The sequence below is a fragment of the Trachypithecus francoisi genome, unplaced genomic scaffold (assembly GCF_009764315.1).
Source record: "Trachypithecus francoisi isolate TF-2019V2 unplaced genomic scaffold, Tfra_2.0 Lachesis_group12, whole genome shotgun sequence".
In the NCBI taxonomy this organism is placed as follows: Eukaryota; Metazoa; Chordata; class Mammalia; order Primates; family Cercopithecidae; genus Trachypithecus; species Trachypithecus francoisi.
This window is the reverse complement of record NW_022681457.1, coordinates 59,106,472-59,123,407: the sequence shown is the minus strand read 5'-3', so window position 1 is coordinate 59,123,407 and position 16,936 is coordinate 59,106,472. Positions and strand designations below refer to the sequence as shown.

The 16,936-nt window shown below is 37.3% G+C and overlaps 1 protein-coding gene across 1 annotated transcript in view; it reads right to left on the bottom strand.

Annotated features, from left to right (window-relative positions):
• Positions 1-16,936, bottom strand: part of URI1 (URI1 prefoldin like chaperone) — a 74,443-nt gene that overhangs the window by 43,099 nt on the left and 14,408 nt on the right. Inside the window, 1 exon segment of the mRNA XM_033225580.1 lies at positions 2,619-2,653. Within this exon segment, the coding sequence (XP_033081471.1) occupies positions 2,619-2,653 (35 nt within the window).

Here is a 16,936-nt window from a genome sequence, read left to right as displayed (position 1 = left end):
CTCTAAAATAATGTTGTACAAATTCTCATCCATTAGGCTTGAATCTTTCCTTATTATCTGTTATTAATTAAACAAATATAAATGTCTTAGTTCATCAAAGTTCTAGGATTTAGTTAATTTTCTCAAAGATTTTTTGGGGTAGATCCTGTGGTCCCAGATCATTTTCACTCCTATCTTTCTACAAATATTTTTACTCCCTGTCCTACATTTTTTTTAAACAAAAACCAATTTAGATTATTTCTGAACCTAGAATACACATACTTGTTCCTTAAAGAATCCTTTAAAAAGTATACAAACAAGCATAAACATCACTAGCATAAGAATGCATTTTTCAAACCATATATTTTGTTCTTCTTTATTATATTGGTATGTACCCATAAAGAATAGGAGCTTAACAGAAATTATATTTTAGATAGGCTAATACCAAGGGTTAAATAAGAATTAAAGCAACATGCTTTTAAAAGTAGTATGTGAAACACCCTAAGAATGGCTCCAGCCTCTGAACTCCTATACTTGCCTCATATCTCCACAAATAGCACAAAATTATTGTGATTTCCCTGTTTAATGTCCGACTATGAATTTTTCTATGGCAGGGTCTTGCAATTCCAAACAGCAGCACAATACTGGCAAATGGTAGAAACTCAACCATTGTTTAAGGAATTAAGAGAACGCAAAAATGTCACAAGAATTCCACGACTCTCCCAAACAGCAATTTCCTGGCTTTCAGGGAAACAGAGACACTCTGGTTTCCGTTTTTTAATATAATGAATTGATGAATTTACTGGCCATTCAGATTTGAGCAATATACCATATATAGATCCTATTAAAAGCGAACAGAAAAGTCTGTTTCCTGAACCAAACCAGAAATGATTCCGAGGAAAATGCAAATTTTAACTGGAAAAAAATAATTTTAATTTTTTAATTTATAAAGTACTATATTACTTCAAGATACGTGTAGGCAAATATGCTAAGCTTCTACAGTTTACAGGGTTTTAAAAAACTGAAAAGTGAAATTGAGGGTCACATGAACCTGCCATGAAGTAAATGTCACATTTCTGTCACTGCTCACTAGACTTGTATACTACTAGAGTATTTGTAAACTAAAATGTTATATAGAAAATAAACCACATTTCTTCATTTACTCACACATTTATCAAGTGCCCATTTTATGCCAAACACAGCAGGAGGGGCTGTGAATAAAAGGATGAAAACGTACCCTTATCCTTAAAGAACTCTCTAATAAGAATCTTATAAAACAAACCAGAAGCAAGTTACCATTCACCCATTTATGTAAACTAGTGTCTATTCCCAGTGAATACCTTTCCAATTTCCTGAACTTCTTGCCAAAACCAATAGATAGAAGTCCACGTTAATAAAACTTCCCCTGGAAATTATTTGTAAAATGGGCCACTCTGACTAAATGTGCAGGTGAAAAAATTCTTTAGCCAAGGACTTATATTTCAAGTTTTAACCTGAACTGAATGTATAATGAAAGGCAAATGGTCCATTATGGAAATGCTGACAGACTCACACCACCAGTGGAAGCAACTACAACAATGCATTTATTGAAAATTAATGAAGTCCTGAATTTTTATTTATAAAGTGGATATTATTAGTTTTAGATTATTTTCTTCAAGCCAATAGTCAAAATTTAATAAGATGATGTGCACAGATTGCACCAATTTTCACTCTTATCCACTGCCTGCAGCCTATGTGCATTTAAACCAAAAAACATTTGATATACACTAACTATAAATTATTTCCTTGGAGATCTCTCAGGCATGAAGAAAAAGCCTCTTAAAATAAATTTAAAATATTATATGCTTGATGGTGTATAACCGAAGGTTTAATCTCACCACTAAAGGGGCAGTTACCATGATTTTTGCAATAACCCTGCAGACAATAATCAAGACAGCTCCTGTTGTTCTCTCAGTAAAATCTTTGTAAGCACAGCATGGATATATTGTAATTTGATATCTGTAAGATCAACAGCTATACCTCATGACAACTCATAAGATTTTATTCACCATTAACTTGAGCATTTTCCTCAGAAGCCAAAGGAAAGTGTGTTATTTACCAAACATGGTCCTATTAACTATAGATTAGCACATTAAAATAGATATGCTTTCTCTCCAAAAAAAAAAAAAAAAAAGTACAATGAAACAAGCTCTGAAAAGTAGAAAATTGGATTTTTTTTTTTTCAAACTTTGGGAAAACATTTCTGTGCCCTATTTCCATCATTATTTTAAAGTAACTGATTCCCATTATTTTTCTACTAAAATACAAGAAATATCCCCAAAATAGAGCTCTTTATGTCACATTCAAAAATGTCTCAGCCTCCAATTCATAATGATATTAATATTATTCTAACTTTAAAAAAAGACACTTAGAATAAATACAAGCGGTAACACAACATCAGGAAATCAGAAATATGTAATTCAGAAAAGGGTGAAAGACAATATGAATTAGTATCAAAGGCATTCAAAATGGAGATTACTAGAAGAATTAAATTACTAGTCATACATACACACACACACAAACAGTAAACACATTATTTAAACACAAGTAGGTTACCCCATCAGTATTTCAGAAGTGTAATAAAACCATCTTTCACTCACCAATGCTGGATTCTCTCTTGGCAGTTAGTGACCACCTGTCATGAAAACAGATAACTACTCATGAAAAAACAGAGCTATGCACAGAGCTACAAAAATCAGTGTATCTGAAAACTAGAACAGTGGCTTTACAGATTTAATAGCATCTCAGTATACATTTTTATTTGTCAAATGCACAGAGATGTGAATGTTAGTTTTCAAGCAGCACACTTTATCATAACCCTCTAATGCAGGCTGATAACTGCAGAACAAATTACAGCTTTCTGATTCATACTGTGGTACAAAACCCGCTTCATAACTATTAGGTGACATATGATATAAGATAACTAGTATTTTGTACAATCTACAGACCTGTTTTCAATATTACATATTTTGTAGAATACGTAAATGTTATAAATAACAAGAAACCAATGTAACATCCACGTTTCGTCAGTTAAAAAAAAAAAAATGACAGTAGTGAAAAATATTTTATTTTGTCAGTATATCTCCAAACATTTTCACCTGTAATTTTTATTCTGACGCATTAAAAAATGAATTCAGTGATATTTTTCTACTACATTTTCCAGAAGAAATACTTGGGATAAGGAGATGCTCTGAACAGCTCATTTGTTCCCCAGTGAATTACGATAAAGACTGTAAGCACTTCACAGCCAGTTTAAACTATGTTTATAATGCTAAAACAATGAATTTAAGTACAAAAGTTATTTGTTTTCCTTGGAGATATGTCAGTAGATTCTCAAAATGCTCAGAAAGTAAGACTAGTCAATAAAGAAAAATGAATTTTAAAAAAACACTTTTTGAACGATAATTTAAGAATTAACACTGTTTTCAAGGATTGCTAATTATCTACTTTTAAATTACCTATTAATAAAAATTTTAAACAGCAGTCTAGAGTACCATATACCACTTTAGAGACAGAGAAGGTAGAGGATGAAAGCCAAAATGCTTAAAGACTAGGCCATGACAAAAAGACAGCAGCATTATCTGGTTTGCAAAATGCTGCTCTAGTTCACTGCTCTAAATACCAATATTATCTCTTGTATATGCTCAATGTTTCACCAACCCCTCCCAGTAAAAAAAAAAAAAAAAAAGATTTTTTTTTAGACCTGTCACTAAACTCCTCTGTTATAACATTTAATTCCTGAAATAAATGTCCTCTTTCGGGACGTTTTAAATACTAAGACAGCAATCCTGTACCAAAATACATGCTATAATCAGAAACCCAACCATACTACACATTAACTCATCATCCATTTTAGAATGAAGATCTCTCAGTAAGTATCAATCACATAGCAACACTTAATAACAGTGGCAATATATAATAGAGTACTGACTTTACATCTGGAAGAGCCAAACTAAAACTACATCAATCCATTTCACTGTTTCTGATTTGGCAGTAATTACAAAATAGATAAATAGAATTAAATGTAAATTGAAAAAGGAAAAAAATGCTCATGAAATCCTTTTCATAAAGTTCCTATTTAACAACCCCTTTAAAAGATGAGACCCAAAAACAGTCAGGATGTTTTCCAATCCCAATGCATGTGTTTCCAAGCATGAAGAGAGCCAAAAGCACAGAAAGCAAAGCCCTGCAAACCATAAGAGCAGAATGTTCATTAACCTCTACATGATAATCCTTTCGTAGCTGCATATTAACTAGTTACACATTCATAATCATTTACATTATTTAAAGGACCTTCGAAGAAATCTTCTAAGCTATATCCATTAGTGACGGTGTTAAAGGTTATAGAAGATAGTCTACCTAATGTTTCCAGGAAGCCTTTTTAATTAGTAAATATGTAAATTTGGCACATATGCTTTTTATGTTTAAGAAACAAGTCACTGGTAGAAAGGCATGTGTTCTTGCCATCACTCCCCATAGTCTACCCTCCACTTTGTTCCGGCCATACTTGCCCTGTTCCTTTTACTTCCCTTAAACAGTCTCCCTAGGAAGATAGACCAACACCAAAATCCATTTCACAACGTACAAGAGAAATTTTAACTACCAAAATGCTGCCTTACATTTTAAAGTCTTTATTAGTTACATATAGTGTTTAGAATATCAGACTTCAAATAAACACTATCCAAATGTAAACTAAAGAAGTGACATGTTGGAAATCAGAAACAAGGGGACAGATGAAAGAGGTAGATATAAAAATATATAGACTAGCCTTCTGATGGCATGTTTAGGTTATCTTTGCTTATATAAAAGATTTATAGTCCACCTACTTGCAAAAAAGATTTTAGCCCAAGCAGTTTTATTATATTTAGAGGGATTTTTTTTTTCAGTTGTCTTCTATTTTACAGCAAGTTATTCAAAAGAAAAAAATTAGTAAATTTTGGCCGGGCACGGTGGCTCATGCCTGTAATCCCAGCACTTTGGGAGGCCGAGGTGGGTGGATCACGAGGTCAGGAGATTGAGACCATTCTGGCTAACACAATGAAACCGCATCTCTACTAAAAATACAAAAAAAATGGCCAAGCGCGGCGGCAGGCCCCTGTAGTCTTAGCTATTCAGGAGGCTGAGGCAGGAGAAAGGCGTGAACCCAGGAGGCAGAGCTTGCAGCGAGCCGAGATCGCGCCACTGCACTCCAGCCTGGGCGACAGAACGAGATTCCATCTCAAAAAAAAAGAAAGAAAAAAATTAGTAAATTTCTACAACTCAGAAATTTTAGAAGGTGTTATAAAAACAAATATTTTCCCTTAAGTTAAATTATTCTAAATAATCTTATTTCTCCTGAACGGGGACTCAGATTACTTTACATATTAAATTTTAAAAGTAACCATAAGGCAGTGAGCCTTGTTCTACAAGCAACACTTGAAAACCACAACAAAAGAAACAAAAACGTTTCATTACTTTGTTATCCTCCACAAAAGTATGACCACAATGGAGGAACAATACTAGTTTTTTTTATTTTTTAAACCCGCCAAAACATGCAAATAGCACCCCAAAGAAAAAAATCTTATTATATTATTTTTATGTTTCTTAAAAATAGTTACTAGGCTTCAACTTTAAAATAACTGAACTAGTAAATTCTTTAATATAATGACCTCATTTACACTCAAGAATTTATAATAAAGTATGTACCTACATAGAAGTGCAGCAGTAAGTCCACAGCAAAGAAAAAGAACTATGAGCTGATTTATCACTATTTAGGAGTCTATACCAACAACCCAGTGGCTACAAAGTCATATGGTATTCATTCTTTGCAACGCAAAACTGTCTTTAACCTATAAGCAATAACAACAGGTCTATATTCCAACACTGCATGTTACAAAACAAACTGCAAAGATTTCGATGAAGGCAGCTTAAATCTTTATTTGGAGAGGAAACCTCTGCATTCAGAGATGAAGTAACTTACTTAATATTATACAACTGTCCAGTAACTGGTAAGAGATGAGATCAGTTTTAAAACCAAGTCTTTCTAACAGGGATTCTATCTAATCCTAAAACGCATAGTCCCTATACTGGCCTGCTTCCAACCATCATGCGACTTACTAGATAACAGCAGAAAAACACTGGTTACAGCTGCAGTCTTAAAACACTGACTGCTATTGCTGTTTCTCGTCCGCTAGTTAGTTCCTCAGTCCCACACTCACGAATAAGACCTTGCCAATCATGTCAGTGAAAGCAAATTTTGTAAGCTTAAGTTCACCAATTTACTAACATTATAATCCTTATTTCTTCCAATGCCTCCTACAGCTCCTGACCCTTTCTGATGAAACAAGTAAATATAAACACATTTCCCAAGCATCATTTAATAGTATATCTGCGTATGTTCAGGTGAAGGTGGAAGGGTAATATGCTAGCCCCACAATTACTATCACACCTCATCGTATTTTTAAGACACTTATACATTAATAGGGTTAGACACCCAGAAGGACAATGATGGACAGCCCACCCAACAATATTTTTCTGTTCATTAGTGTCCAGCTAACATACACATACATTTTGTTACCAAGGGTTAAAATAAAACATTTGATAACTTTTAAGGTCCACAAATTATATGGAAGACAGGAATAATAATTTCTTAGCTGTTGTTCCCCAGAAGCTGCTTTTTAAAAATTATTTTATAAAGGAGAGCAGTAACATGCAGTAAGATCTCCAGCACTTAAAATTTTTATTTGTGCTATTTATATTGGTGACAGACCACAAGAGGGCATAAACCAATGAGTTTCTAAGGCAAGTTAAATACAACGCCACATTAAAACTAGACTGGAACAGAAAGCCTAAAAGGTCAAGAGTACTTCTTCATCTTTGATACTTTTCTCAAAAATGCTTCACCTCTAAAACTTTTCTCACAATACTGCAATTTTAAATTCTTCCTGTATGGGTTAATGCATAATATAACAGTTTGAGAATTCTGCTAATCAGAGCTGTCTAAATTTATATAGTTTGCTTCTCTTGCTAGACTGTGACTTCAAGACAGAGCTTACTATTTTGGTTTTAAAGCTGCTGAGTCAAAAAGAAAATAGTATCAGCAGGAGCTGAAGCCATTAGATACTGGACATACATGTTAGTGACAGTTATTTAAAAGCTGAAAATAATTTCTTAAAAGATAGATTTGTCAAGTAGATATATAAACATCATTACGAAAGTATACAAAAAGTGTACTTTCAACAAAACTTACAAAAATTACAAATATTTTAAGTAAACCCCTTTGCAAAGAAGGGAGGAATTGACTACAGGTTCCTAACAGAAAAAAAGCAATAAGCACTGGGATAAACTGCAATAAATTGAGTGTTACTGTATAAAAACCACCATAGGCCGGGCAGAGTGACTCATGCCTGTAATCCCAGCACTTTGAGGCCAAGGCCGGTAGATCACATGATGCCAGGTGTTCAGACCAGCCTGGCCAACATGGTGAAACCCTTTCTCTACTAAAAATACAAAAATTAGCCAGGGCGTGGTGGTGCATGCTTGTAATCCCAGCTACTCAGGTAGCTTGAATTGCCTGAACCAGGGAGGTGGAGGCTGCAGTGAGCCAAGATCGCACCACTGCACTCCAGCCTGGGAGACAGAGGGAGACCCTGTCCCAAAAAATAAATAAATAAATAAACCACCATAAAAGTAAGCCATTTCAATTTTAAACAAATTATGTTCTAAATATGCTGAAAAGCAAAACTGCTAATGAAAGGTAAGTCCAATTATATGGAACCACTTCTGAAAACACATGTTCTTATTTAAACTTTTTTTTTTTTTTTTTTTGAGACGGCTCTGTAGCCCGGGCTGGAGTGCAGTGGCCGGATCTCAGCTCACTGCAAGCTCCGCCTCCCGGGTTTACGCCATTCTCCTGCCTCAGCCTCCCGAGTAACTGGGACTACAGGCGCCCGCCACCTCGCCCGGCTAGTATTTTTGTATTTTTTTTAGTAGAGACGGGGTTTCACCGTGTGAGCCAGGATGGTCTCGATCTCCTGACCTCGTGATCCACCCGTCTCGGCCTCCCAAAGTGCTGGGATTACAGGCTTGAGCCACCGCGCCCGGCCTTTTTTTTTTTTTTGAGACGGAGTCTCACTCTGTCACCCAGGCTGGAGTGCAGTGGCTCGATCTCGGCTCACTGCAAGCTCCGCCTACCGGGTTCACGCCATTCTCCTGCCTCAGCCTCCCGAGTAGCTGGGACTACAGGTGCCCGCCACCAGGCCCGGCTAATTTTTTTGTGTGTTTTTAGTAGAGACACACGTGTTAGCCAGGATGGTCTCGATCTCCTGACCTTGTGATCTGCCCACCTCGGCCTCCCAAAGTGCTGGGATTACAGGCGTGAGAAACCGCACCTGGCCCTTATTTAAAATTTTAGCTAACATGGAATCAAAAGTCTCCTTAATCCTTTCCTCACGTTTTGGCCAGATTCCTCCTACACAGGCTTCTAAGGCATTTTTTCCTGTATTCCAATCTAGTCTCGTTTTACACAAATATCGGACTATGCCTAACGTGCTCTGGCACTGTACATCTCACTCCCTTGTTGGCTTTACCTACAAACTAGGCTCTTTTTTACTTTCAATAATCCTTACTCACTAATCTTAAGTATTCTAACTATTACCGTTTTCTCCTATTGGAAGTATTTTAAGAGTGGTGACATATACATTCAGTAATATTTCTAAGAATGAAGACGTTTACATGTTTGGAGGGTTTTTGGGGTTACTTGAACTAGAGATCCAGGAACTCTTAACTGTTCTGAAAGCTCCATGAGGTAGGGGCCGTTCTCCTTGATCCACCAGCACTCACCTGCCATAAATAAGTAACCCAAGCAACAAGTCCTCTTAAAGAAGCACAGGTCTACTATCAGCCAAAAACCGCAGGAGACGTTTTTCTGTTTAGAACCTTATATATTTTAGTCAAGTCATACACTACATATATACATATATATATCTCACAGATATCATATGCCCCTGTAGTAAACATAACATTTGCAATGAAACATATGAATATTCAAAATGTAATAAATGCCTCACCCATATCAGTTCCAGTTTTGTCAAAAGTGAATATGCCATAAACTTAAGAATAATTGTGTTTTCAGTGCTTTTCAGGCTTCTGAATTGCAGATAAGAAATTGTGACCTACATTTCTGGATCTGAAATACTGCCTGAATTCCACCTTGCATGCCCACGATTTTACCAGAGATATCAATCATTTCTTCTCCATTCACACACCTTCCTCGTAGAAACCCTGCCCTTCTCCCATAAAGAAAAGAATCCCATTTCTCCATCTGTAGCCACAATGAAGGGAGAGGATAGATATCTGCTGCTAACTAGATCAACCTCATTTACTTTGGACATCAGAGCCTGAGGTAATTACAGATTCTGGTTCTAAAAGGAAGACAACAGTAGGATCTGCACAAGCTAACCAACCATCTAAAGCAGCCAATATGGGAAACAATACATACAAGAAAACAAAACACATAGACCCAAAAAACTCCTACCTTTGACTCTCTCCTGACTTCTTAAATTATTTCATAATTTCCTAACCATTTGTATGATATGCAACTAAGAAAACTTTAGAGTAGTAAACTTGCCACACAGATTAGGAGAATGTGCCTGTGAAGAGCTCAAAGAAAAACAGCCCACCGAAGAGTAAATACAAATAGTTTAAAAAAAAAAAAAAAAACAGGAAAATACCCTCCCAGGTAACAAAAAAGTCAAATTAAAGCAATCTTATTCAGCATTAATTAAAGAAGTACACTTTTATTTAAAAAAAACACCGCTGGCTGGGCATGGTGGCTCACACCTGTAATCTCAGCACTTTGGGAGGCCGAGGCAGGTGGATCACCAGAGATCAGGAGTTCGAGACCAGCTTGGCCAAGATGGTGAAGCCCTGTCTCTACTAAAAATACAAAAAATTAGCCAGGCCTGGTGGCAGGCGCCTGTAATCCCAGCTACTCGGGAGGCTGAGGCAGGAAAATTGAACCTGGGAGGCAGAGGTTGCAGTGAGCCAAGGTCACACCATTGCACTCCAGCCTGGGCAACAACAGCGAAACTCTGTCTCAAAAAAAAACAAACAAACAAACAAACAAACAAACAAAACAAACCACCACTGTCAGTGAGACTGTAGTAAAAATCACAAATCACACTAAATCACTGCAAGTAGCTATGTAAATTCAAAACTCAGTCTAGACTTCTATAATACCTCCAAGTAGGACCAAAAAAGCTTGTAACTCTCAGAAATTAGAAGAGACAGATAAATACAAAAATTATCTCTTTAAAGGCACCTAAGAGCTGCCAAAGCAGTGAGGACAACAGGGACTAAGGATTCAGAAAGGGGAGAACTGTGGAGAAGTGAGCTGATCATCTGAAGCCACTTTTTTCTCAGACAAGAGGATGCATAGGCAAGAGGTTAAGAATTATGTTGGGCCCGGAGGAGACAGCCATGGCTAGCAGACAGAAACAAGCAGAACCTTGTGCAGTCTGACAAGGCTATACGGTAGCAAAATGAGAGCGCAGGAGAGGTCTTAAGTATACAACTGGTTTCCCTCCCATGATATCTGTCAAATGCTGAGCTGTGAAGGCCAAAAAGATAAACCAAAACTCTGAAAAGCAGAGCTCACGATCAAACAAAAATTAGAGTTCAGAAGCCTCCAAGGAAATATGGCGTAGTGAGCAAAATCAAGCTTCCAGATGAAAGCCTGAAGAAACCAGAAGCAGCAGATGCCTTACTAAAACAACAACCTGGCCTTCACTCCACCCAGTACTTGCCTGGAGTAAGGTGACCAGCTCTCACTGCATCTGCCTCACTGGAAAAAAGGATGAGTCTTTTCCAGAGGAAGTTATCACCTTCAGGAATACCTACAATCTTTAAAGACACAATCCCAGGATTTAGTCAAAAATAACTACGATGCCAAGAAACAGGATCATATGACCAAAAGTCAAAAGAAAAAATAAAATAGAACCAAATACACATGCAATATAGATACTGGTGTTAGCAAACAATGAATAATACATTCAAGGAAATAGAGGAAAAGATAAAAGGAATATATTTTTAAAATAGCAATTTTCACTACAGAACTGAAATCTACATGACGAAACAAATGAAAATTCTACAACTGAAGAACCAAAAATTAAAATAAATGGCATTAAAAGATTAAACAGCAGAAATCAGTATTTTTCAACTTGATAGGTCAAAAGAAAACATCCAAATAAAAGCCCAGAGATTCAAAAATAAAATATGGAAAATACAGAAAAGACCAAGAAGAGACATGTGAAACAGTGTAAATGCAAGATCCAGAAAGGGAAGAGAGAATGTAGCAGAAGCAATATTAAAAAGATCTTGAATCCTGGATTTTCTAAAACCGATATCAAAGTATCAGCCAACAGACTGAAGAAACTCCAAGAATCCCAAGCAAGAGAAGCACAAAGAAAATTTCAAGGCACAACACAGTTACAGTGATGAAAACCAAAGAAAAAGGGAAAACTTTATGTGCAGCTGGGGCGAGGAGGAGGCAGCACAGGGGAGATTCACAGCCTTCAAAGGAGTGACAAGACTTATCAAGTAGAGCTAACTTCAACATCAATGACAGAAAGTGAACGATAATAGAGTATCTTGAAATGCTGGAAAAAGTAACTGAAAACCTATGGTGATATACACAGCAAACAGATCCTCCAACATGAAGGAAAAAATAACATTTCAACAGAAACAGAATTCTGCACCAGCAGACTTTCATTAAAAGAAATACGAAAGGTTTATTAAAGTAGACATGTAGTTAATTAAATGTCTTATCTAAAAAAATTATTAAACTAGATATTGTTATTAAATGTGATCGGTTAAAAAAAAAGCAACAACAACAAAAAGGACTCTTCAGAGTAATATAAATGCAGAAAAATTAAAAAGTAAAAGTACAGGAAAAAAAAAAAAGATAGGTAAAGATAAATCAATATTGACCACACGAAACAATTAAATACTGTGTTGTGGTGTTTAAAACAAGAAGAATTAAAATGCGTGGGAGCAATCATGCAAGAGGTGGGCTGGATAAATGAATGCATGCTACGATCTCTAGAGACACCAGAGACTTGCTTAGTGAAAAGGAATTGTAAAAAAAAAAAAAAAAAAACTATAAATACATATTATATTTAGTACTAAAGCATATTGAAAGTATAGTATAAAAGTAGTAAAAAATAATGTATCACAAACAAGTTAATAGGAGGAAATAATAATAAAAAATGTTTGATCCAAAGGAAGGGAAAAAAAAAAAAAGCAGAGAAAAAAGAGCATAAAAGTAGATCGATTAGAACTACAATGGGATACCATCTGACACTCCAGTCATGAGGATGGCCCTTACAGAAAACAAAAACAGCAAATGCCAAAAGTTACCCAGTATGTGGACTGGAACCCTTGTGAATTTGTCTGGGAATGTGAAATGATACAGTCACCTGGAAAAGCAGTGTGGCAGTTCCTCAAAAAGTAAACATAGAATTACCATACGATCCAGATATTCCACCTCTGAGCATACCCAAAAGAATCGAAAGCAGCCAGGTGCAGTGGCTCATGCCTGTAATCCCAGCACTTTGGGAGGCCAAGGTGGTTGGATCACCTGAGGTCAGGAGCTCAAGACCAGCCTGATCAATATGGTGAAACCCCGTCTCTACCAAACACAAAAATTTAGCCGGGGGTGGTGTATGCCTGTAATCTCAGCTACTTGGCAGGCTGAGGCAGGAGACTCACTTGAACCTGAGAGACAGAGGCTGCAGTGAGCCAAGATTGTGCCACTGCACTCCAGCCTGGGCAATAAGAGTGAAACTCCATCTCAAAAAAAAAGAAAGCAGATACTTAAACAAAACACTCATGTTCACAGCAGCATTACTCAACATCACCAAAAGGCAGAGGCAACCCAAGTATCCATGGATGCTAAAATAAACAAAAATGTATAATACACTGTATAATACGTTCTATAATACTACAGAATTTTATTCAGCCTTAAAAAGGAAGAAATTCTGGTACGTGCTACAACATGGACGAAACTTGAGACATTACGGTAAGTAAAATAACCCAGTCACAAAAGGACAAATACTGTATGATTCCACGTAAAGGTACCTAGAGTAGGCCAGGCGCTCATGCCTGTAATCCCAGCACTTTGGGAGGCCGAGGCGGGAGGGTCACAAGGTCAGGAGATCGAGATCAGCCAGACCAACATGGTGAAACCCTGTCTCTACTAAAAAATACAACAAAAATTAGCCGGGCATGGTGTCGGGCGCCTGTAGTCCCAACTACTCAGGAGGCTGAGGCAGGAGAAAGGCATGAACCCGGGAGGCAGAGCTTATACTGAGCCGAGAGCACACCACTGCACTCCAGCCTGAGCGACAGAGTGAGACTCAGTCTCAAAAAAAAAGGTACCTAGAGTAATCAAATTCACAGAGACAAAAAGTATAACACAATGGTGGTGGCCAGATCGGGAAGGGGAAGAATTGAGTTATTGTTTAAGGGACAGAGTTTCAGTTTTGCAAGATTAAAAAAAAAAAGGCCTGGAGATGGATGGTAATCATGGTTGATCAACAACGTGAATATACCCAATGCCACTGAACTGTACACTTAAAAATGATTAAAATGAGCAGCACTCTGAGAGGCCAAGGCAGGAAGACCGCATGAGGCCAGGAGTTCAAGACCACCCTGGGCAACATAGTGAGTCCCTGTCTCTACAAAAAGAAAAATTTTTTAATTAGCCAGGCACGATGGCACGCACCTGTAGTCCCAGCTACTCAGGAGACTGAGGCAGGAGGATCACTTGAGCTCAGGAGTCCAAGGTTGCAGTGAGCTACGACCATGCCACTGCACTCCAGCCTGGGTGACAAAGCAAGATGCAGTCTCTTAAAATAAAATTATTAAAATGGTAAATTTTGTTATATTTTACTACAATTTTTTTAGATAAAAAATAAATACAATGTAAGTCTAATAGAAAGGTGATAAAATTAAATATATCAGGAATCCTACTACATATAATGGCTTAAAATACTCTAAATAAAAGGAAAAGATATCCAGACTGAATATTAAAACCACAACAGTATGCTGTTTATGAGACACACTTTGAACCCAAAAGACTGAAGTTAAAAGATTTTTTATTTTAAAGATAGACAAAACAAATTTAGTTGGTGTGACCATACTATTATCCAACAAAGGAGAAGTGAAGGCAAGTAGCATTACTAGGAGATAAAAATATCTCAGAATGGTGAAAAGGTCAACTGACCAGGAAGTTATTACAATTATAAGTATACAATGAATAACACAGCTATAAAATATATAAAGCAAAGGTTAAAAAAATAGAAAAATAAATCTACAATCCTAGTGAATATTAATATATATCTCAATAACTGATAGATTTAGCAGACAAAAAAATTAACAAGGACATAAAATACTGGAACATATTCAAGCAGCCTGAGCTAACAGATATATACTGAACCCAAAAACTGCAGGATTAACATTTTTTTCCAAGTAAATTATGAAAAATTTACCAAGAAAAAAAAAAATTAGGTCAAAAGGCAAGACTTAAATTTCAATTTTGCAGAATGTGTACCCTGACTCCACTAGAGAAACAGAAAAATAAGTAGAAAATAATGTTTGAAAAGGAACGTATTTCCAATCTATGGGTCGATGAGCAAATCACAATAGAAATTAGAAAATATTTTTAAATGCCTGCTAGGGAAAATGACATACAAAATGTGTGGAGTACCTAAGGCAATGATTAGAGAAAAATTTAAAGCTCAAAATGTGTATTTTATAATAAAGAAAGGTTAATATTAATAACCTCAACCATCATCTCAAAGGGCTAGAAAAATTACAGCCAAAGTAAAATCTTAAACAGAAAAAAAAAAAGAGAAGAAATCAATAAAGTAGAAAGCAGACTTAGAAAAGAGGAAAAAAGGGCCGGGCGCAGTGGCTCACGTCTGTAATCCCAGCACTTTGGGAGGCCGAGACGGGGGGATCACGAGGTCAGGAGATCGAGACCATCCTGGCTAACACGGTGAAACCCCGTCTCTACTAAAAATACAAAAAATTAGCCAGGTGTGGTGGCGGGCACCTGTAGTCCCAGCTACTCGGGAGGCCGAGGCAGGAGAATAGCGTGAACCCGGGAGGCGGAGCTTGCAGTGAGCCAAGATCGTGCCGCTGCACTCCAGCCTGGGCAACAGAGCCAGACTCCATCTCAAAAAAAAAGAAAAGAAAAGAGGGAAATAAGAAGAAAAATCAAGGGAGGAAAAAACCCACAAATTAAAAATTACAGTAATTAAAAAGAGGACATTACCACCAAATCTGATAATAAAAAGATAACAGGAAATGGTAACTCAGAGGGACAATAAGCTTAAAAACTTAGAAAGGACAATTCCTTGAAAATCACTTTTTCTAAAACGATACAACTAGAAACAGAAAATCTGCATAGTCTTTGAACCTTCAAAGAAATTGAGGTAGTATACTAAAATCTCCATACAAAATGTCCAAGAAAAACACTGGGCCCAGACAGCTTTGTTGATGAACTGTTCCAAACATTTAAGTTAGAAACAGTACCAGCCAGGCACAGTGGCTGACTAGCCTGCAGTCCATCACTTTGGGAGGCCAAGGGACATGGATAGCTTGATCCCAGAAGTTCAAGACCAGCCTGGGCAACATGGTGAGACTCTGTATCTACAAAAAATACAGAAAAATTAGCCAGGCATGGTGGTGCATTCCTGTAGTCCCAGCTACTCAGGGAGACGGAGGTGAGAGGATCATCTGAGTCTGGGAGTTCCAGGCTGCAATGAGCCAGGATTGGACACTGCACTCCAGCCTGGATGAGACAGCGAGATTCTGTTTCAAAAAAACAAAAACACAACACACACACAAAAACCAGTAACAATAGTATACAAATTCTTTTATAGGATATACAAAAACGGGAGCTGTTTCATGAGGCCAGCCTAATTCTGAAGCCAAATCCTCACAAGGACATTACAAGAAAAGAAAATCATAGGTTTAAAATAGTGTTAATCTTTTTTTTTTTTTTTTTGAGACCAAGTCTCACTTGCCCAGGCTGGGGTGCAGTGGCGTGATCTCAACTCACTGCAACCTCCACTTCCCGGGTTCAAGCAATTCTCATGCCTCAACCTTCCGAGTGGCTGGGATTACAGGCCCCCACCACCACACCCGGCTTATTTTTGTATTTTTTGTAGAGATGGGGTTTCACCATGTTAGCCAGGTTGATCTCAAACCCCTGACCTCAGGTGACCCACCCACCTCAGCTTCCCAAAGTGCTGGTATTACTGGTGTGAGCCACAGCACCCGGCTGGTAGAATTAGTCAAAAAAAAAAGAAAAGGGCCGGGCGCGGTGGCTCAAGCCTGTAATCCCAGCACTTTGGGAGGCCGAGACGGGCGGATCACGAGGTCAGGAGATCGAGACCATCCTGGCTAACACAGTGAAACTCCGTCTCTACTAAAAATACAAAAACTAGCCGGGTGAGGTGGCGGGCGCCTGTAGTCCCAGCTACTCGGGAGGCTGAGGCAGGAGAATGGCGTAAAACCCGGGAGGCGGAGCTTGCAGTGAGCTGAGATCCGGCCACTGCACTCCAGTCCGGGCGACAGAGCGAGACTCCGCCTCAAAAAAAAAAAAAAAAAAGAAAAGAAAAGAATTACAGAATTTTGCCTCATGTCACAGAACAAAATACCTTAATAAATTATCAAATTTTATCTAGCAATATATAACAAGGTAAAGACATCCTACACAAATGGGTTTGCTGCAGGAATGCAATGGCATTTGAGTATTTTTAAAGAAAGTAATTTACCATATTGTTATCTCAAGAAACATATAAAATACATTTGATAAACTTCAGCATCTACTCTTGATAAAATTAGCAACAAGAGAAAATGTCCTTATTTT